This window comes from Myxocyprinus asiaticus, chromosome 20 (assembly GCF_019703515.2).
Source record: "Myxocyprinus asiaticus isolate MX2 ecotype Aquarium Trade chromosome 20, UBuf_Myxa_2, whole genome shotgun sequence".
In the NCBI taxonomy this organism is placed as follows: Eukaryota; Metazoa; Chordata; class Actinopteri; order Cypriniformes; family Catostomidae; genus Myxocyprinus; species Myxocyprinus asiaticus.
In genome coordinates, this window is record NC_059363.1 from 9,154,893 (window position 1) to 9,178,280 (window position 23,388).

A 23,388-nucleotide genomic window follows, 5' to 3' on the forward strand; every position below is an offset into this window, starting at 1 on the left:
ATTCACTTTCATTGCATCTTTTTCCCATACAATGAAAGTGTATGGTGACTGAGGCTAACATTTTGTGTAATATTTCCTTTTGTGATCCGTCGAAGAAAGAAAGTCCTACGGGTCAAAACAACATAAGGGTGAGTAAATCATGACAGAATTTTTATTTTTGGGTGAATTATTACTTTAAGATGTAATGCAACAACATCCCATATTAACTAATGTAAGGTAGCTAGCTAGCATTACTTAACATTGACTAGCTAGCCTCTACTAACCTGTAAAGGCTCACCCATTTGAAGATTGTTACAATGATTGTTACCATGGTAACTGTGACTTTACTGATTGGTGGATCTCACTTTAGAATTGTGGGTAGTGAAGTACGTCTACAGAATCACTGACAATTTTTTATCAACTTCAGAGCTCAAGGTACAGTAGGTCTAGCTTGAAAAGTTTATCCATTATTGATAAAAATAAAATTTCACAACAGAATTTTTGGCATATACAACAATACTAGCTCTGCAGTAGGAGGCACATTTTTGGAAACAGTTTTTTATTTTTTTTTAGCTATGTCTGGAATTATTATAATTTTTTAAATCTGTTATTCAGTTTTCACATGTGACTGATGCATGAGATGAAGTTTAGCCGTTTTGCAATATTTGGTGAGTCTGTTCTTGCAAAATATCAGATGTAGGATTCATTGATGAGCCACATAAAAAGGGAGAGTGTGTGAGCGTGAGAGAGCAAGAGGACTTCTCTCTGGAAGCTCTATGATCAGATTCTGAAGGAAGTGAACAGGGGGATGGTGCCAGAGGAAGTCAGAATCCCTGAGATGAGAAGGCTGCATTGTTTAAGCAGTAGCACTCCCTCTACATCCAGCTGGATGGGTGGAGCAAAGGAAGAAGAACTGTGTAATAATGGAGAGGTGTGGGAGTTTTTTTTTTTTTTTTTTTTTTTTTTTTTGGCCGTAGAGGAGCTGGCAACCACTGAGGTAGAGCAGGATACTGGCCAAGTTGAATGCTGGCCTCTAATTTTAGTAGTGGAGTGTTACTGAGGGTCATAAGGACTTTATTACCAGATAAACTCATCTCAACCCTTGGCAAAGCACAAACTGAACAGAGCTAAGTGGTGACACATAGTGGTGGCGGTACATCCTCATCACTCATTTGGTTTAATGAATATGTTTCTGTGTTTCTCACTCAGCATTTTGTCTAATTTGATTCAGTGGTCATCTTAGAACTCAGCCAGTCTTTTATATGTTTGATTTGTTCACGGTTGTGGTTGGTCACATACAGTTGTGCTCAAAAGTTTGCACACCCTGGCAGAAATTGTGAAATTTTGGCATTGATTTTGAAAATATGACTGATCATGCAAAAAAACTATTTTATTTAAGGATAGTGATCATATTTTTAAATCATAATGATAACAGAAATCACCCAAATGGCCCTGATCAAAGTTTACATACCCTTGAATGTTTGGCCTTGTTACAGACACACAAGGTGACACACACAGGTTTAAATGGCAATTAAAGGTTAATTTCCCACACCTGTGGCTTTTTAAATTGCAATTAGTGTCTGTGTATAAATAGTCAGTGAGTTTGTTAGCTCTCAAGTGGATGCACTGAGCAGGCTAGATACTGAGCCATGGGGAGCAGAAAAGAACTGTCAAAAGACCTGCGTAATAAGGTAATGGAACTTTATAAAGATGGAAAAGGATATAAAAAGATATCCAAAGCCTTGAAAATGCCAGTCAGTACTGTTCAATCACTTATTAAGAAGTGGAAAATTCAGGGATCTCTTGATACCAAGCCAAGGTCAGGTAGACCAAGAAAGATTTCAGCCACAACTGCCAGAAGAATTGTTCGGGATACAAAGAAAAACCCACAGGTAACCTCAGGAGAAATACAGGCTGCTCTGGAAAAAGACGGTGTGGTTGTTTCAAGGAGCACAATACGAAGATACTTGAACAAAAATGTGCTGCATGGTCGAGTTGCCAGAAAGAAGCCTTTACTGCACAAATGCCACAAAAAAGCCTGGTTACAATATGCCCGACAACACCTTGACACACCTCACAGCTTCTGGCACACTATAATTTGGAATGACGAGACCAAAATAGAGCTTTATGGTCACAACCATAAGCGCAATGTTTGGAGAGGGGTCAACAAGGCCTATAATGAAAAGAATACCATCCCCACTGTGAAGCATGGTGGTGGCTCACTGATGTTTTGAGGGTGTGCGAGCTCTAAAGGCACGGGGAGTCTTGTGAAAATGTATGGCAAGATGAATGCAGCATGTTATCAGAAAATACTGGCAGACAATTTGCATTCTTCTGCACGAAAGCTGCGCGTGGGACGCTCTTGGACTTTCCAGCACGACAATGACCCTAAGCACAAGACCAAGTTGACCCTCCAGTGGTTACAGCAGAAAAAGGTGAAGGTTCTGGAGTGGCCATCACAGTCTCCTGACCTTAATATCATATCATCGAGCCACCCTGGGGAGATCTCAAACATGCATATACATATATATATTTATTAAGAATAAGGGACCAATATCTGCTGTAATGTTTTACGTATTTCCCTGTTATCAATGTGCTTCTTGTCTGCTTTATTCTCACGATGTATCTTTTTATTTTATTTGCAAGATGACCAAAGACTTTGCATGACCTGGAGGCATGTTGCCAAGATGAATGGGCAGCTATACCACCTGCAAGAATTTGGGGCCTCATAGACAACTATTACAAAAGACTGCACGCTCTCATTGATGCTAGAGGGGGCAATACACAGTATTAAGAATTAAGGGTATGCAGACTTTTGAACAGGGGTCATTTCATTTTTTTCAGTTTTGTTTTATGATTGTGCCATTCTGTTATAACCTACAGTTGAATATGAATCCCATAAGAAATAAAAGAAATGTGTTTTGCCTGCTCACTCATGTTTTCTTTAAAAATGATACATATATTTCCAGTTCTCTAAGGGTATGCAAACTTTTGAGCACAACTGTATGGTCTTATTTAGTACTTGAGACTTAATCAAATGTTTCCACCAAAATGGTGGTGGTGTGTTGTAGGGTTACAAGTCTGGGTTGTGAACTAAAAGGTTGCATGTTCAAATCCTGCTAGTGACGATCCATGAACTTTCACCATTGTGACTTTTACTAAGGCACATAAATGGATAGTTCAACCAAAGATTAAAATTCTGTTATCATTCACTCTTGAAGAAAGACGAAACTACTGCACCAAAAAGAAAGCAAGCCTTGCAGGTGGATGAGGGTGCATAAGTGATGACAGAATCTTCTTACTGACCCACTTAAATAGTATTTGAACAGCACCTAAGCCCAATTCTCATAAATTTCCAGACCACTAGGGTGTGTGCTGAGTTCCTTTGCTTTCCCTCTAGTAGCCTGGTGGCCCATCAGTAAAAATGGAAGTGCCTGAAAAAGACTACCAGAGACGCTTAATCATTGGTACCCAGTCGTCCTCAAGTCTGTGTGCGTCTCTCTTTAGGGTGACATTGGTATGAACTCTAAACAAGTGTAGCTGCCTCCTTAACTGACAGGAGTCCTCTGAAACATCTCTTCTCATATAGACACAGATAGTCTTGCAGTGAAACAATCATTAATCATCCTGTTTCACTCTAAAACTACAAAGAATAATCAAAATTACAATGTGTCTTTATCTTATGATTCGTGTTTAACATGATCATCATTACTTTACAGTTATGATCTTTACATAGCAGAAACTCATGAACCATAATTAGGTATTATTAGAAGCAATTCTTGGATCCCATTTGAGGCTCTAGACCTAAAGCAAAGCAGACCTAGAGAAGAAGTGAATCATAGACCCAGATCTGGAGATACCAGAAGTTCACTCTGAGGCCAGCATTCTCTATTATTGGTGGTGGACAAAGCCACTGCCGAGACCTCAAAGTAACTATAGTTCCAATCGTTAATTTCTGAGGCATGTTACAATAGGTTGCGTGACCCTGGTTATGAATAGTGTCCTCAACAAATATTTTAAATGTGAAAGCTATTTTAAAGGAAGAGTGAAAAACAGGAATTACTTTGCTTTGACCTCCAACTGAGGACGTGGTTGTATTGAGTTGCAACTTCATTAGTGCCATTGTTATTTTTACCACACCATGTTCTAATGAGCATCAAGTGAAAAATCACATCCCTTCCATGTTAATTTCAATTTTTGTCCTTACCAGACGCAATCCTGACTAAAGCCAAAGACATAGGCTACATCATGCAAGTACGCGTATGCAGATTTGAGCGCTCGGCCAATACATTGGCAACACGCGTTCTGGCTGAACATGCTCTACGTGCGTTCTAGTGTTACTTTGTCGGTAACAAACCTCTGTACTCAAGAGTGCGATAAAGTTAACTTAAAAGGTCTGCACTGTTAGACCTACTGTGATTTTTCTAATGTTGACAGGTAGTTACTATAAAAACCTGATAAAAGAAGGCTACTGCAGTTGTTGTGTACAGTAAATTACTGATTACTGTAATTGGTTGCTGAGGTATATTACTGAAAAAATGTTAATTGTACAGTAACTAGCTGTAAATATCCCTTACATTTTTACGTTTTAGATTGTATTATTATTATTATTACATAACATTTATTATTAATAGTAAAGAAAACATTTGTTCATTATTTTTTTCACTTTTTATTCGGGCATGATAAGGATAGGGGAACTGGATTATGACTAAGTAAAAAACTACACAACATATACAGCATTTAAAAAGGTAACAAGGATAAACATTTATACAGATTGAAGGAGTAGTCGTCATCAGTCAGTGCAGGGCCACCAGGATCAAGTGAACACTGAAAGAAAATAATGTTTGATCAGCGTTAATGTTAAAGTCATGAAGTGATCACACCCAATACTTCCCAAAATCTCCTTTAACTGTGTGGCCGTTCACATAAGATGCATTCTTGTGCCCAAAACAGCAAGACAGAGCTCAATGAAATATTGAATGCACGGGTCTCGAGGAGCATTTTAAAACGCTGAATCGTTTTCAACATGACGCACCATCTTAAAAACACAACGCTCACGACGCTAGAAAAAAACAGCAAGACGCGACTCAACAACTAAAGACGTCCCAATATACCAACACATTTAAAAATAACGCAGATGGAAAAGCAAGAACGTGCCCTCTGTAAACAGCACCAAAGTAAACTTTAATGGCATCCTTTCAATAACATTTGACTTTTTCTTATTTCTCTACAAGCATTTTGCTTGAAGCATTGTCTCCTTGTACTTATTAATTTGATGTTTTCCACTTGAAATCTGGATCTGATCTGCTCATGTAGTTTCCCACAGACAGCTGCGCTGGGCATCAGGGCTTGTACCTGAGGTAAAATTTTAGGCCAAGAGAGAGAGAGAGAAACAGAGAAGGAACAGAGCCAAGATTACAGTTCATTATCATTACCAAATATACAGTTTATCTTACTACCAATACCAAATGTTAGAATTTCAAATATTATAGAGGCAAGTTTAATCGTTTAAACTTACCTGCAGTTGTAAACTGACCACAACACCAAACACTGATGGCGGAGGCAGTGTTGCCAACTATTTCTCATGGGAAGTCGGCAAAGGCTCGCTGAAATGTCGCTAAAAGTAGCTAAATCACACGATGAGGTCATTTATTACGTAAAACGTCAAATTTACATATGTAAATTAACTGGCGTAATGAGCTATGGCAATTCTTTAAAGGTGAAGAACCATGTTCCATGTTTTGTTTTTTTAATTGAACTAATTATTTAACTATTAGTATTCAACTACTAATCATATAGCTATCACTAATTGAACTTGTCAAACATTCAGACAGTGGGGAATTTCTGTTAATTTATTATTTATTTATTTATTTGTAATTAAACTGCATTATTGAACAGAGACAAAGTCCAAAATTATCCTAGCAATATCATCCAGGAGTAGGCAGCGGTGTAGTGTTGGGGATGATTTTTTTATAATTTATTTTTAAACATGTTGTGTGATGCTGAACCATCAGTGTGTATTACTTGTGCCAGTGTTATAATGACTTTATGACAGTGACACCTCATCTGTTCATATCACTTATCTCTACACTTTATTATAGATCATCTGTTCATATCACATATCCATTCTCTCTCGCCCTGCTAGATCATTTCTCAATGCTCTTCTATCGCTGTAGGCTGACTTTTCTAAACGGAGAGCATGCACATGAATTGAGGTTGAGATTGTCACAGCAAATACCAACACGTAAGCTCATCAGTCATTCGATTTATAGAACATCTGTATGCAGGTCAGTCATATTACTTGAAACACAGAGGGACACTAGAACACTGAGAAAAATGAGACATCACTCACGATAGAGCTGATGTTTTTTGTGTAGCCAGATGTAGAAGAATGTCGCTAAAGTAGACAGACTACAAAAGTTGCTAAAATTGTCACTAGTCACTAGAGGGCTCTTTTACTCGCTAAGAAGGTCAAAAAGTCGCTAAGGTGGCAACACTGGGCGGAGTCTGCCTTTGTGTGTGTTTATGCAAATAATTATCGGAATTTATGAATAAAAAAAAAAAGAGTATGGACACAGAAGGACATACACCCATCAGGAAAAGATGTTGTGGGTTCCGCGCCAACATACATTTACAGTAATTTACTGTATTTAGTTACAGTTGTTAGTGTATAATTAGATTTACAATTTAGTGTAATTAATGAGTGATGTCACAGAAATTTCCCATGTTGCAATTTTCCAGTTATTTACCCTATAAACTACAGTAAGGTTTAATAGTGTGTGCCATTAAGCTGTATGTGTTATTATTCAGGCAAGTTAGCTATAAATATTGACTTTACCTTACTTGCTCAGCAGTATTCTCTTTAAACTGTCATGCCATTATGACAGTAGTTGGCTTGAAAGAGAAAATCACTGTAGAAGCAGAAAACTCACACTAATGTCCACTAAAGAGCCCCTTGTTTCAACACTGAGAATGCACTGAGTGCTTGTGTTGTTATAAATTGTGGTCTGAAACATTTTGGAATGCAACAACACATGAAATCAAGCTTGCGTATCTGTAGTCATCTTCGTTCACGTGCTTGCATAGAAGAGTATGTTTCGGCCTTAAGACATTTTGTTGGCCATTTGGTTTCTCTTATTACTGCGTCATGCTGGGTAGTCTCGCCCACAGTGCAATGTCATTGATCCAAAATCCCGATCATCAAATATGTTCTGCTGGGCTATATTTGGCTTTTTTCTTTCCACTGAAAGTGTGGTTCGCTTTCAGTGAAGACAGAAAAGTTTCCTAGCTTGACACTGGAAACTGCACATAATGCCTGCTTAGTACACGTATGAGTCATTTGTTACCTGTTTAAATACTGTTTCCTAAAATTAATATCATGTATTATGAGAAAGAACACCTGGCCAGCTGTTTTTTGTGAACTAAGTTTCCTGCTTTGGCACAAAGTTCACCCTCTAGTCTAGACAGTACTTCCCATGAAGAGCCTTTTTCTATTAATTTATGCTAACCTGTTCCTCTGTTTCTTCATTACAGTGGTAATCAGTCAGTGGCAGAGTGAGCCAAAAGAGCGGGTCATCTCTCTGGTTCTCACCCATTTGCCTCTCCTTAAACCGGGCAATGCAGAGGCCAAGGTGGAGTACATGAGTCTTCTGCCTAAGATCTTGGGGCACACTATCGAACATGGCCGCCACCTGGAGGAAAGCAGGCAGCTTCTCTCCTACGCCCTCATCCACCCCGCAACCTCCCTCGAAGACCGGGCAAACCTTGCCCTGTGGCTTAACCACCTTGAGGAACGGGCGGCTGCCCGAGGAGCTGGAGACTCCCTGGAGCGAGCACCCTCATCTCACCATGGGCAACCTCTGCATCTTTACCCCCATCATCAACGCTACGGCTCAGATGACCGCCTCAACGGCTGGCAGAGCTCAAGGGACTCTGGACTTGGAAGTTGGCAGCAGCAGCAACAGGGCTGCGAAAACGGGCACCTCTCACTGTACCCATCATCTTCTGTGCCCTCTACGATTAACGCTGTGGGTACAAGCAGTGGGACCAACACAAGTGAGTGGACTATTTGTCTCCTTGGGCTTAACATGGGATGGTTTTGAAGACCGTCTGACTCCTGTTGTTTAGTCTGTCTATAACCACAGTGTTTAATATTAACTGGCAGTTGTTTTGACTGTAGTTTAGTGGATAAATACGTCTTGAGTAAGTGAGATTAAAACAGTAACAGATCCAGACCAGCAAGCTGTCAACTCCTTCAGCACTGACATAACTCTGACCCAGCATCACCCACCGCACATGTTCAAGGATGCTTTTCAAATCCCCACCCATTTCCTCATGAGGTAGGTCATGACCTTCCACTGGATGTGTCTGCAAGAGTTCAGATGTTTTACTTATCACTTCAAGTTTATCTCTTATGCGGAGGAGCGTTCGGAACAATGATAGTCGCTAATGTCCAAGGACTTTGGCCTACGAAATGAGAGGAAAAAATGCGTACATGTGGCTGTGCCATGCTGAGGGCGTAACAAAGATATTCAGATTGAATATATCTGTGGTCTGAGCCGGATATTTCCAGCTAAGAATGCAAGGGTCTTTTTTCCTGATGAAGGTGACAGCTGAGGATATAAATAAGGGCACATTTAAAGCACTGCTCCACCAGATCCTCTTTATTTTTGACTGCTTAGAGTTTCAACAGCACAAAGGACTGATTTCACAACCTGGCTCGAGCAACCTAAGGTTGTAGGTAGGGCTGTCACAATCGATTATTTTGGTAATCGAGTAATCTATCAATTTTTCTGACGATTAATCGTGGAATCAGAAAAATGATTGAACTCTTGCATAAAGTTGATGAGGTGAAGTCATGTTTGGCTAAAATGTATTAATTAGCCTATGTTTTGATGTATTTTACAATTGAATAACAACAACAAAAAATTGTGCAAATTATATCTAAAGCCAACAGACACCCAAAGCAGATCTATAATATAAAAATATGTAAATAATTCAAGCTGACAGAGATTGACTTCTCCAGGTGTGCGCAACTTTTTAACTAGTTCAAATGATCTACCCATTTAGTTTAGAACTCAAATATGGGAAAACAGGCCATGGAAAAAAATATTTTATCTTGTCAGAAAAAATGTCTGCCCAGTGCCAACCAATCTTGTTTATTGATGATAAGTTATCTATGTGGTTAAACAATTTTATAGAGATATAAAACCCGTTTTATTTTTTTACTATCACTTGCATGCAAAACGGAATACAATATTCACAGTAATCGAGTGCGATACATTTTTAACTCTAACGTTGTACAGCAGCTAGTTGCGTGCATTGTTGTGCATGTGCTACATACTGCAGATCGCAAAAGCTTGTCGCTTGCCACGTACCATTTAAAATGCCCTTAATCATCTGGACATTCAGTTCCTTACTGAGTAAAAACGTGATAATTTCACATGCGGAGATAGCCATTTCTCCCTCAGGTAAACCAAAGTTTTATATTGCGTCTGTGGGGCATGAGACGCGCAGTTGTAGCTTGAACAGCAGACTCACGTTGAGCTTTGACTGACAGCATACAGACAGACCTGCGGTTTTATTCAGTAAATAAAGATCTCTGGATTCCCACAATCAGTTTTACCTGTAATAATGGCCATAAACTATAAAATATTTATCGGAAGTGGGGCATTGCGATACATTTTTTTAAACAATCATCATGAAATCTAATTTAACTAGGATTGCATTTCATTCAAGTTGTAATTCATTTACACAGAACGGAACTCAAACGATAATTTGCTGAAAATAACCTTCTTGGATCATCTGGATTCAGTCAGATTTATTGAACAATTTGTTTGTGCAACCGCCACTGCGTGTGTAACTTTAATCAAGTCCGACGGACATCTTTTATGTGACGTTATTTTATGTTGCTTAATAAAAGCTTATATTGCAAAACGACAGTGTAGATAAATAGGTTTAGATTACATTCCAATATGTTTTTGCTGAGTTCAGAGTGTCCCGCTCTGCAATTCTAATTCAAAGGGCTCAAATTCTCTCTCACATCTGAACACACAGCACCGCAGTCACATGCAGATGAGCTTACGGGTGTGTGTGTCCGGCGGGTTTGTGAAAACTGGATGTAATCTTTTCAAGTGCTGTTGAATTTCTGAAGTGATGTTTTTTTAGGTCATGCTGTTTTTCAAATCTAAAGTGAAACACTGTCACCTCTTGTCATTATGTTCGCACCCTCGTCTATGGACTGCGTCACTTCCGCCTTATTCACGATTTGTTGATTCGGCAATTGTGTAATCGAGGAATTTTTGGAATCGAGTAATCGAATTAAATCGTGTAATCGTGACAGCCCTAGTTGTAGGCTTTTAAGCTGACAGTAGTTTGTCTCTCCATGGGACCTTTGACCAATTTTTTTTTAAATGAGTGAAGAGTTAGAGTTATACTCTTAATCTCTTCAATGGTTAATTGTAGTACCTTCAAATAAAAGTCTTTTTCCAAGAACCATTTTTTATTGAATTGTGTTGACTGTCTTGAGGTGACTATCTGGCTCTTATAAATTGAAGTTATTGATGTAGACCTTTTTGGTTCTAATTGGAACCTTGGAAATTGGAGTGTAGAGTAACCATCTATTATAAACCAATTATAAAGTTGATTGATGTTGATCCATGTAGAGTAAACAATGAGATAGATGCAAACTACTTCTTTATAAGACACCCTAAACTGTGATCATAACGTAAGGCATTAAAGAAAGCATCAGTGGCAAATGCCACCATCACAAGGAATTAAATGTGACATGATATTAGATCCTCTTTAGAATTCAACTCAAGTTTTTTCATGAATGAGCATCTATATCATGAAAGCTGATAAAATTGAACAAACCAATGTGCACACACAAGCACCCTCTCACACTCCCGTGGTACCATCCTCCCCAGAACCACATACCAATGCATCTCTTCCCTTGTAAGGTATCCTTTGTGGGGGTCTGTATTTAGGGAAAATGGCTAATATTTAGAGACTGGAACTTGTAATGTTAGCTGGGCACCTATTTTAAACTAGCCCGCAAAGTCCTATACATAGTCCAAACATTTTCAGCTGCATATAGGAGGAGAGGACGGACTCTGCATGGCCTATAACTTCTCCATCTCATTCTGTTTGTTTCCTATTTTCCCTCATCCGTCTCTCTGTGACGGGATAGAATGTTCCAGAAGAAGAAGACAGGCTCACCTGTTTAGTAAGTGCAATGGAAAAGACTCGCAGCTTGTTTGGCTGTGCCAGGTTTTCCCCTGTGAGTTGAAACAAATAAACTTGTGTTGGTTGAAGTTTGTCTAAAGCAGTGTAGTGCTATGCAAACTGATAGTCAGACATATTGCACTCGAGGGGTGTTTTCGCACTAGAGCTTTTGGTGCCCACTGCCGAGTCTGTTTGACGTCAAAGTTTGATGTGTTTGGTTGGTTGGTGTGAAACTTGCTTTCCGAATTCACAGCACACGAAGGAACCACACCCAAGTCTGCTTAACAAGAGGAGTCTTAGGTACGGTTCTTTGGACACCAGTATGGCGTGTAATTGGTACGAAAGCAATTCGCCCTAATTTGTGAAGGTTAACTGCTTTTGATGACGTAATATCCGCCTTTTATAGCATAATGCTTGTCTGTCATCATTTACTCATCCCTATGTTGTTCCAAACCTGTCTGATGTTCTGCCTTACATGGAACACAAAAAAGATGCAATAAAAGTGAATGGTGACTGAGGCAGTCATTCTGCCTAACATCTCCTTTTGTGTTCCACAGAAGAAAGAATATCATACAGGTTTCGAACAACATGAGGGTGAGTACTGTAAATAAAGAACTCTTCCTTTGAAGTTTTTATAGTAAAACCAAAAGGACAAAAACGTGACGCAAGTAAAGCGAACAATGCTTCCTGTTTTTCTGCCTTCATCCTCGGTACCCAGCTACAGTTGTAAACAGCTGCCGTGGGTACTCATATTGATGATGCAAACATACGCGTGGTGCGTCGTGTTCAGAGCCAAATAATACAGTGTGAAATAAGCAATCGAACCAAGTATGTACACAAGAAGAAGAGGATGAAAGTGAGTCAAAATTGTTTTAGGATAGACCGATTGCCTATATTAAAGGAATATTCCGGGTTCAATACAAGTTAAGCGCAATTGACATCATTTTTGGCATAATATTGATTACCACAAAAATTAATTTTGAATTGCCCCTCCTTTTCTTTAAAAAAAGCAAAAATTGAGGTTACAGTGAAGCACTTACAATGGAAGTGAATGGGGGCCAGTTTCTGGATGTTAAAATACTCAGTTTCAAAAGTATAGCCACAAGACACAAACAATATGTGTGTTGCCATGATTTTAGTGTGATAAAATCACTTACTAACCTTTCCTGTGTAAAGTTATAGCCAATTTTACAACTTCATTGCCATGACGATGTAATACGACAAACCCTAAAATGACTGTAAAAATTAGGATTTAAACAACTTTACAGCTCAAATAATATATATGTTTTAACAGAAGTATTAATGTAAGTGCTTTTATAAATTTATAAGCTTCTCATTTCTGTTAAAATCCTCCAAACATTGGCCACATTCACTTCCATTGTAAGTGCCTCACAATAACCTCAATTTTTGATTTTTTTTAAAGAAAAGGAGGGATGAGTCGAAATGTAATTTTTGTGGTGATCAACATTATGCCACAAATGCTGTCGATTTAGCTTAACCTGTATTGAACCCGGAATATTCCTTTAAAGATTTAAAGTAACCCTGTGTAGAATCACAGTAGAGGATGTGAGATATTTTAGAGCTCTTACCTCAATGACCCCTGATTCGTACACACTGACTAGACAGAAAATAGAAAGTTTTAATTAGTTGGAACTTAACGTTAAGCTGCTAAAAGTATAATGTTTACAGCCCTGACTTGTCCTTACAGAAGGCGAGCCCCTAAGTTTGGATTCACAGTCTCACTGCAAGTGTCACTGTCTTTTTTAACAGTTCTACCGGGTGGGCAGCACAGTCCTCTGAGGCGTTCGGTGTCTCTGACCCCTCCGATGAGTGGCGGATCTAACCAGCCTCTGGGGCACGGCTGGCTGTCTCAGGAGGACCTTCGTCCCCGCGGGCCGGCCCCTGACCACGCCCCTCTCTCTCCTCAGAGCAGCGTGGCGTCCTCGGGCAGCGGAGGCAGCGAGCACCTGGAGGAGCACGCCGCTGTCCGTAGTACATTCCATGAGGAGGGCAGCGGAATGAGAGGTGAGTTACTGATTTGTACGTGTTATGAAACAGATGTATTAACTAAATCAAGTGCACAAGGATGAGATTGACTGCCATTATATTAAAAGTCCATGTAAACAGCTGGGAGTTATTGCAAGTAATTAATTAGTCCAATTAGTCATTTAGCTGATACTTTTATCTAATGTGGCTTACAGTACACTTATTGAAGGACAGTCCCTCCCGGAGCAACCTGAGGTTACATGTCTTGCTTAAAGGCACAATGAATTGACCCTTAAGGGGTGGTCACACTACACTTCATGCTCCATTCTTTCCCATTCAAACGCATCCGAACGTGGGAGACCAGAAACGTAAACTCATGCGAAGAAATTGGTTTCCAGCTCCAGTTTTGATAACATTGCCTTTTATCACTTCATTAGACAGACATAGTAGAGAGTGACAGGGAATTATTGGGCTGGAAGAGGGGGAATAGGAACGGGACATGTTGCAGGCCAGACTCAAACCTGCAACCCTTGCGCCACTGCTCAATGTGTGATATGCACTAACCATTGCGCCATGACTCCAACCAACCCAGACCTTTAACCATTTGCATTACATTTATGCATTTTGCAGACACCTTTATCCAAAGTGACTTATAGTGCATACAAGCTATACATTATCTCAGTTTGTGCGTTCCTTGGGAATCAAACCCCTGGCCTTTGATGTTGGTAGCACCAAGATCTACCAGTTGAGCTACACTAGGCCGCAGCACCCCCTGTTCTGCTCACAAGAAATCTTATCCTGCATGATGCTTCATCAGCAACAAAATGATTTTGCCCTCAGATGTGCCAGGGTGGCTGAAGAGTCTTCGTCTCCACAAGTACGCTGCACTCTTCTCCACTATGACCTACGACGAAATGATGTCACTGACAGAGCAGCAGTTGGAAGCACAGGTTGGTTCTCTGGCCTTTTTATGAGCTCTGAAATATTAATGACTCGGCATGAACCCCCAGGAGTCTTAAATTAAATCAGCCATCATCATGATTGCAGTAATTGAATGAAGCAATGCAAATTTAGCTTGACATGTCAGAGTTATTTACAATGTGATGTAGTTTTAGCAAACATTTACAGTGGGTATGAAAATGCTTTTTTTTTGTTTTTCATTTAAAAAGGTAAATGAACAAAGTTTTAGGATTTTGAGACAGTTAAAACGAAGAAAGGTTATTATGTGAAGTGTTTGACATGTACAAATTCTAGATCATTAACCAAACGTAAGCAAATCTGTGACAATGACCATAGCACTTAAGATGCTCTTTGCAATATTCACCAATCATGCTAGGATAACATGAATCATCAGGTTTTGCACAAACATGTGGAGTCCATGCGAGTTCTAGTGCATGCTCTCATTAACACAAAAGAGGGGCATACTAAATACTTAGAAATTCTGAAATTCATATTATTTTTTATTTTTGTCATGTGGATAATATAATGCAAACTTTGAATTAAATTTAAAAAATAATGCAAAACAAAAGCATTTTCACTAGTGGTCTCAGACTTTTATGTATATATTTTGAGCATTTATGATTAAGATGTTATTGCAGCTTTACATAATATCAGACCAGAAACCCCAGAGAACAAGCTTTCAGCTATCAATCTGTTTTAATGTATGTCAGTGTCTTAAATACTGTTTTCTTCTGATATAGCAAGTCACCAAAGGGGCACGGCACAAGATCATCATCAGTATACAGAAGTTGAAAGACAGGCAGAACATGCTGCGCTGTTTAGAGAAGGTCAGAGCCTCTAACCCCATTCTTAGCCTGTCAGCCATGTAACTAACTTTACATTTGCATTCATTCATTTGGCACTTTCACTCTGAATATCTTATATTTTTACAATAACAACGTGGGGTTCAAACCAGCAACCTTTTACTTAGTAGCCTTGATCTTTAACCACGAAGCCACACCAACAGGGAATCTAGAGTGTTTCCCTTTCTCTCAGATGCTGCCAAAGCATTTACCATTATCATTTTCACATGCAATCCATCATTTTCTTCTTTGTTAATTGTAACATGTCATCTGTGTAATGCAAGGATGTAATATTTGGAACAAATGAAACAACAAGAGACAGGAAGGAGCCAGATGCCATCTAATTTCAGTGCAACCTTTTCATCAAGCTCTCAATCTCGATGCATTTGTAGCATCAGAAATAAGACACCTGCTCCTGATAACCGCATCCATTTAAAGTTTTAATGTGGCTCATGTGTCGGGCCCGGCTAAAGTCGCAACGCATGATGGAAAACAAACATGCACGTATTTTTGGTAGACCTTTATTTTGTCCTCACATGTCATTTTCCACCTCATTACATGTCTGAAATATCCAGACACTTGACAGTTGCTCATATTGAATTTATGGAAGCGTCCAAAATAATGCTACACCGCAACCTTGAATATAAGAGCTGCGCTTGCATCTATTTATTTGTCATCTTTCTCTCTCAAGCCTAATGCATGCTACAAGACTCAATGTTGTTGCCTTTGATGTTTTAATTTGGCGACAAGAAGTCCCAGATCAAGGCACATGCCTGTCACTGATGTTCTTCTAGTGTGCACACTTGTGAGACACCTTACAACATATTTCGAAAATGTTTGAAATATCCCACAATATTGAAGTATTGCATGAAATCTGGCCAATTTTTCAGAAGGTTTTCTCACTGTCAAGACGAGCAAGAAAGTAGCAAAGAGAAACAGACAATTTAAAAGAGAGAGAGAGAACGAAAGAGCACCAAAGAGCGATCCATTGGGAAGCAGGAGCAAAATAAGTTAACAAATAAAAGATATCAAATTTCTCCCCATGTCTCCCCAAGCACTTTCATCCATATTTTTTCCTGTTCTGTGCAAATTAGTGCAAAACAAACGCAAGCCCTTACTTCATGTTGTTTGTTAGCCTGTTGACAAAAAAATAAACTCTCCTTGCTATGTATTTGAGTTTGTGTGAGAATTTCGGGATCATAGCTTCAGTCTGGGAGGAGAATGATTTTATTTTATTTTTTTGAACAATTTGTTTATTGAGATGTAACAGATTATGCCAGTGTATTACAACAATATTATAAATTAAAAATAGTTAGATCTCTTTTACATAATAGTAATAATTGTAATAATAATAAAGGAAAAACAAGAACTAACAAAACACACAGAGAAAAAAAAAAGCACAGGTAAATTCAGATAGCTATATATTAAGAGTTGGAAATAGTCATGCATACAAGAGAAGCAAATCATGATATAAAAAGGGGTAATTTAGGAAAAACAGTAAATGATTAAATGACTAATGGTTTAGTAGTAATAAAATGTGGGTGAAAATAAGTTGGGGAGGAGAATGATTTTGTAATTGACGCGCCTAGTCTGGGATCAGTTGTATGGTGTGCGCACTAAACACGACAGAAAACAATAAACTGAGTCTTTAAAGTGGAAGTGTGTAATTTCTGTGGTAAGAGTGTCACCAAATGGAATATGAAAAATAAACACTGTTTTCAAACAGCTTTCATGAAAAATCCCTCCGTCTGCTATTGGCCGAACAAACGGATAGTCCCATAGCAATAGAGTTTATACTTGTCAGCAAAATCAACCTATGAATGACTTATAGTTGTCTCTGCATTTTAAGCAGGGAAAAGGGAAAGTATTTTAACATTGAAAAAATGGTACACATCAGTCTTAAAGGAACAGTTCTCCCAAAAATGAAAATTCTGTCATCATTTCCTTACCCTCATGCCATCCCAGATGTGTATAACTTTCTTCTGCGGAACACTAACAAAGATTTTTAGAAGAATATCTCAGCTCTGTAGGTCCATACAATGCAAGTGAGTGGTGACCAGAACTTTGAAGCTCCAAAAAGCACAAAGGCGGCATAAAAGTAATCCATACGACTCCAGTGGTTAAATCCATGTCTTCAGAAGTGATATGCTAGGTATGGATGAGAAACAGATCAATATTTTTTCTTTTTTTTTTCTTTTTTTTTTACTGTAAGAGTTCTTCTTTTTTTTTTTTTTTTTTGTCTTAGGCTATTTGCATTCTTCGTGCATATCGCCACCTACTGGGCAGGGAGGATAATTTATTGTAAAACAGGACTTAAATATTGATCTGTTTCTCACCCACTCCTATTGTATTGCTTCTGAAGACATGGATTTAACCACTGGAGTTGTATGGATTACTTTTATGATGCCTTTTTGTGCGTTTTGGAGCTTCAAAGTTTTGGTCACCATTCACATGCATTGTATGGACCTACAGAACTGAAATATTCTTCTAAAAATTTTTGTGTTCACCAGATGAAAGAAAGTCATACACATCTGGGATGGCATGAAGGTGAGTAAATTATGAGAGAATTTTCATTTTTGTGTGAACTACCCCTTTATGTGCGCTGGCTTTGTGCACACAATTGACTTCTCTCTCTCTATCAATATTTCTCTTTTTTAGGACATACTGGAAGGAGGGAATCTACGAGCCCCTTTACAGGAGCTCCACCAATTAATCCAGACCCCCATTAAGGCGTGTAGCACAGAGGAGTCGTCACAGCGTCACCTGCTGAGTGCAGAGGGGAAGAGCAGCATCGCCAGCTCCCACCTGGGTGGAGGAGAGACAGAAGGCAGCTCCACGGTCATAGCCGAGGGAGACATCCCTGCTCAGTTCACTCGTGTCATGGGCAAAGGTTCACATGTTGTTCTTTTCATAATCTGAGAATGGGATTACTTTTTTAGGAATGTTAAAGTCATTGCTTTCCATTTCCACACCTTCGTATCAAACAGACAGATAAATGGGGTCAGATGGAGTCGCACAGGCAAACAAAGGTTATGTAACTTGCTTCTGAGAATGACAGCAGTAGTCAGAGCAGCAGATTAGATTGAAAGTCATACAAAATGAAAATTCTGTCATCTTTTACTCAATCTCATGTTGTTCCAAACCCATTTGACTTTTTTCTTTTTCTGTGGAACACATTAGGTGTCACTATTCACTTTTGTTGTATCATTTTTCCAAAGTGAATGGTGACTGAGGCTAACATTCTACATAACATCTGCTTTTGTGTTTCATGGAAGAATTTCATACCGGTTTGCAACATCATGAGGGTGAGTAATTGATGACAGAAGTGGACTGGCTCTTTAACTCATGCAAAACATGAGCTGTTGTGGTGCTGTGGCTCTATCATTGTGGAAGAAGTTTTTTAAATAAATATACGACTTTAACACATTTGTTTTCTTTTTACATCTTTTTTTTTTTTTTTTTACAGTTTGCACACAGCTCCTCGTCTCCGGGTCAGATGAGGAGAACATTAGTTCCTATCTACAGCTTATTGATAAATCCCTAATCCATGAGGTGAGTATTCAGTGAGAACTGAATTATCTTAGAGGCTTATGTAATTTTTCCATGTTCTCACTCTGTAATTCTTATGTAATGATAGATTTTTTAATAAGATTAATAACTTGATCATTTTGTTAAAGATATAGTTTGACCCAACAATGAAAATTCTTCATCTACTCACCCTTATGTGGCTCAAAACAAGTATTATATTATTTTCTCTGTGGAACTAAAAAAGGAGTTAGCTAGCAGAATCTCCAGGCTGCTCTTTTTCCATGCTGTGAAAGTAGATGGTGACTGGCTGTCAAGCTCCCAAATGGACAAAAAATATCATAAAAGTATTCCACACCCATTTACTTTCAATGTATGGAAAAGAGCAGTCTGGACATCATGCTGACTTACTCCTTTTGTGAATTTTTAACTTTTTTGGTTTTATCCTTTTAAAATCAGACACCTTACTAAAATGTTACAGTTTTACAAATAATTAAATTTACATTAAAGGCAGTGTGCAAGCATTCTTACCCAGAAAGACAAATAAAACGTGCTTTAGCCACAGTCACTTCAGGCTGTTCATTCTCTTTGTTTGTTTGTTTTTTCTTGCTTATAAATGAAACTGCTGAAACAAACACATGCTCAATTAAATAAGAACCTTAAATAATCCTATTAGACATTGTTCTAGAATTATCAGATTCTGTGGGAGGTGTAATGCTCCTTTAAAAGTCAGGCACAATTGAGCAGTCTTGAGCTGGAATGGAAACCCCGAGTCACTCTCTCCCATCCCTCACCACTTTGACTTCTCCAACCCCATTCAGGCCTTCACAGAGACACAGAAGAAGAGGTTATTGTCATGGAAACAGCAGGTGCAGGTGCAGTTCCGGTCAATTTCGCGTAAAACTCTCCTGGACTTAACAGGTCCCAGACGAAGGTAATGTGTGGATTTTGGAGATCTTGGGCAACATTTGTGGTAGACAAAACAAGGAATAGTTTCTTACATTGACATTCACTGCGTTCAGAAGTCACAATCAAAAGGCTACATTAAAGAGTACATTTAAACCTGACTACCACCCTTGGAGTTCGAATCCGGGGCGTGCTGAGTGACTCCAGCCAGGTCTCCTAAGCAACCAAGTTGGCCCGATTGCTAGGGAGGGTAGAGTCACATGGGGTAACCTCCTCGTGGTCGCTATAATGTGGTTCGTTCTCGGTGGGGCGCATTGTGAGGTGTGTGTGGATGCCGCGGAAAATGGCGTGAAGCCTCCACACGCACTATGTTGCCACGGTAACGCGCTCAACAAGCCACGTGATAAGATGCACAGATTGACGTCTCAGACGCGGAGGCAACTGAGATTCGTCCTCCACCACCCGGATTGAGGCGAGTCACTACGCCACCACAAGGACTTAAAGCACATTGGGAATTGGGCATTCCAAATTGGGGAGAAAAAGGGGAGAAAAAAAAAAAGAATACATTTAAACATCATGTTCTTTTAAGACTTTTTCCTCTGTTTGGGCTCATAGAAACCCTTTGATGTATGTGTAATTCCATAATTAACCCTTCAGCTTCTTTCAGTGTTCTTCTGACATAATGAACCTCAGTAGACAGATAGTATTGAAGCTTTCATCCTCCGTTTTAAGACAAAGTAGGCACTATAAAAAAATGGATTGTTATCCAGGATGGTAATGTTGTTTCTCAATGTGACCCCTGCCACATCATTAGAAAGTACAATAAAAATAAAATAAAAATAAACAACTAGTCGGAGTGTACTACTTTAGTACCAGTATATACCAAACAGTGAACATTTGAATGTAAAATGTATTGTATTTATTAGTGTTTTATACCAGGGGCCTGTGAGACCCCAAACAGAAGTAATGTACAGGGTTCCCCAGTCATGGAAATTAATAAAATCTTTAAAAGTACCAACCTGATATCAAACAACTCTTGTAAGTCATATTATTTGGTGCAACATTGATTCATTCTGCAACACCAGAGTTTCTAAATATGAGTAAATGTCAGTGGAAGATCGTATCCTTGACAGTCGTGTCATCACATTAATAAGCTTGAGTTTCCTGACTAAACCAGTTGTGTTGCTTGGGATTTATAGGCTTAGATCATACAGTGTGCTGGGGCAAGCATTTGGCAGGAACAATCCTTTTGAGGTTTGCCCTGTCAGATAAGTTGATTGATTTAGGGCAGAATTCTTCCCATCTGTATTTGTTGAGCTAAGACTGTAATGGTGATCACATACCACAGACCACACAGTGTTTAGGAGCGTGAGTCAGTGTTGTCACTCCCTACTGGATTACATCATGGTCTGAAAATAGAGTCTGTGATACTTAACAAGAATCTCCCAGTTTTTGCCACAAATACAGATTCAAATAGCATTATTGTCATTGTAGAAATAAGCTTTTCATTGACAAAGCTTTAGTAACTCTTAAGGGCCAGGTATACTTTGTTTTTGCGTGTTCCGGATCGGCTCGCGCCTGGTTGACCGTGTTGCCTTTGTGAGTATAGTCTTCTGACTGCAAGTCAATATGAACGCGTTTGATGCATGCCCACTACAACTTCTTTGTGATACTGTTTTAGTAGAGTCAATGGCCGGCGAATGCGCTGACGATGCGCACAGACGATGACCGCGTCTGTGAGTCGAGAAAATCTGTCCGGCTCGGCCTGCACAGACTGGATTATGACGAAATTTATGTCACGCATGCTGTGCACGGAGCGATCAGCAATGTAGACGAGCAAAGTATACTTTGGCCTTTATGTTAAGAGGTTACGTTAGAGAGTTTGTGCTTAGCTGCATAACACCTATCCTGGATAATAAACAATTTTCTGAAAGTACATGCCTATTTTATAAAGCTTGAACAGGGGCTTAATGGAAAAGTTCACCCCAAAAATAATAATTAAATTATCATTTACTTAATGCTGAGAGAATTATCATTTTTGGGTCTAATATTCCTTTACAGCTTCTATAATATCTATCTGTTGCCTTTATGTCTTTATAGGCCAGATAGACATATTAAAGAATCTGACTGGAAAATAGTTGGGTAATTATGTTCCCTTACATTGTGCAATTCGATTAACTCTTAAAGGGCTAGTTCACCCCAAAACAAAAATTGTCCTTTATTTTTTTCCACCCTCATGTTGTTCCAAACCCTTATGACTGTATTTCTTCTGTGGAAACCAAAAGGAGGTTTTAGGCAGAATGACAGCCTTAGTCACCATTCTTTATGTGTGTATGGACAAAACATGCAATTAAAGTGAAAAGTGACTGAAACTAACTAACATATTACCCAATATCTCCTTTTGTGATGCATGGAAGAAAGTAAGTCACACAGGTTGGGAACAACATGAGGGTGAGAATTCCTTTACTATTCCTATACTCTGTGCAAGTATGTGAACGCAGACACTTCTTTCCACCCTAGCTCGATTTCATGCAAAGTTGAGTTTTAAAATATTTCAGACAGCAATTAATAACACAAGTACGTGATGCATTCTCAACGTTGCCAAAAGGGGCGCTATAGTGGACAGTGTGAACTGTCTACTTCTATGGTGAGTTTTCGCTTTCAAGTCAACTACTCAAGCAATTTACTTGAATAATAACAAATCCAGTTTAATGACTTACGAAATAACTCTTTCGCCCCCTTGAGTACTGAGGTTTGTTACCGGCACAGTTTTCACAAAGGGGTTGTGCACTGGCAATGCGTTGGCCAAACGGTCGCAACTGCATATGTGTACTTGTGTAAAGTACGTTTCTGGCCTTATGTTTGCTTATCAAATCATCTGAGTGTTGTTTTCCGCATTAAATTTATTGCAGTAGCCGTTACGGCCAATCCAACTCCCTTCCTACCACGGGCTGCCTGGGCAGCGGCGTGCCCACTCGGAGGAACCTGCGGCAGTATCAGATGCGGAGTTTGCCTGGTGCAAGACTCAGCCTTTTGGGTACCACTGGCCTGTTCGGACCAACCCCCGGAGCAGCAGCAGCAGCACCCCTACTGGCCTGAAACAGGGGCGACAGGTTTGTGATTAGTGCTGTTTAATAAGGCAAGCATCACTAATACTATTGCTCATGCTTAGGGTTAGGGATTTGAACAAACCCCAAACCCAAAGGTCTAAACATTGTCAAAGTTGGAGTTGTGTTGTTCCTTGTGATTCGGACAATGAAATGGGTGAAAAAAAATCGCATAGACTTACATTGAAGGAGGGACCCGAGTCATATCTAAGGACCATCATAGAGACTTGGCTCTGTTGGACTGGGCGTGTAAGCAACTCCAGAACACCATACCAACTGCCTAGCAATGCCCTAGCAGCCACCCACACTTAGTGGCGGCGAGTTGTGCAAGGGCAAGCACGACTTCAGAAAATGTATAATATCAATCTCTTTTTACAAATAATATTTCACTTCCCTAATGATCTTTTTTTAAAGAACACCAAACCCAAAGTGTAAATGACCCTATTACACATTTAAAATTAAGAGTGCTCTACTTTTTGAAGTGGATGGAAATGCAGGCAATTTTCAGCATTCCAGAATTCCTACATCACTGTTGAGAGGAACAACTGAGGATCTGGTTTTGGAAGCGTAGTGATAACCTGGCATTCTTGCGTGTCTGCTTAAACATTTTTCTAGGCATGCTTACAATGGGAGGAAGTTTCAACTGCCTCCCTGGTTCAGAGACTGTGGACAGTGGGGTTAGATGCATTTAACGGCCGATGAGTCATATTTGGGGAGAGGAACGACTGGAGAGAGGGGAGAAGGGAGTGGAAAAAAGACTAGGAGAAAGAGAGAGGGTGCTAGTCAGAGTCAGTGAGAACAGTGTACAGGCATTTCCTGTTTTTCCCTACTCCTCTGTATGGGAGGGGCCGGCAAAGGGG

The 23,388-nt window shown here is 39.4% G+C and overlaps 1 protein-coding gene across 1 annotated transcript in view; it reads left to right on the forward strand.

Moving 5' to 3' along the window:
• samd4a (sterile alpha motif domain containing 4A) overlaps positions 1-23,388 on the forward strand; it is a 65,043-nt gene that overhangs the window by 29,294 nt on the left and 12,361 nt on the right. The window contains 9 exon segments of the mRNA XM_051646586.1: positions 7,513-8,034; positions 12,973-13,227; positions 14,029-14,138; positions 14,889-14,975; positions 17,649-17,880; positions 18,457-18,542; positions 19,337-19,449; positions 22,334-22,487; positions 22,490-22,534. Of these exon segments, the coding sequence (XP_051502546.1) occupies positions 7,513-8,034; positions 12,973-13,227; positions 14,029-14,138; positions 14,889-14,975; positions 17,649-17,880; positions 18,457-18,542; positions 19,337-19,449; positions 22,334-22,487; positions 22,490-22,534 (1,604 nt within the window).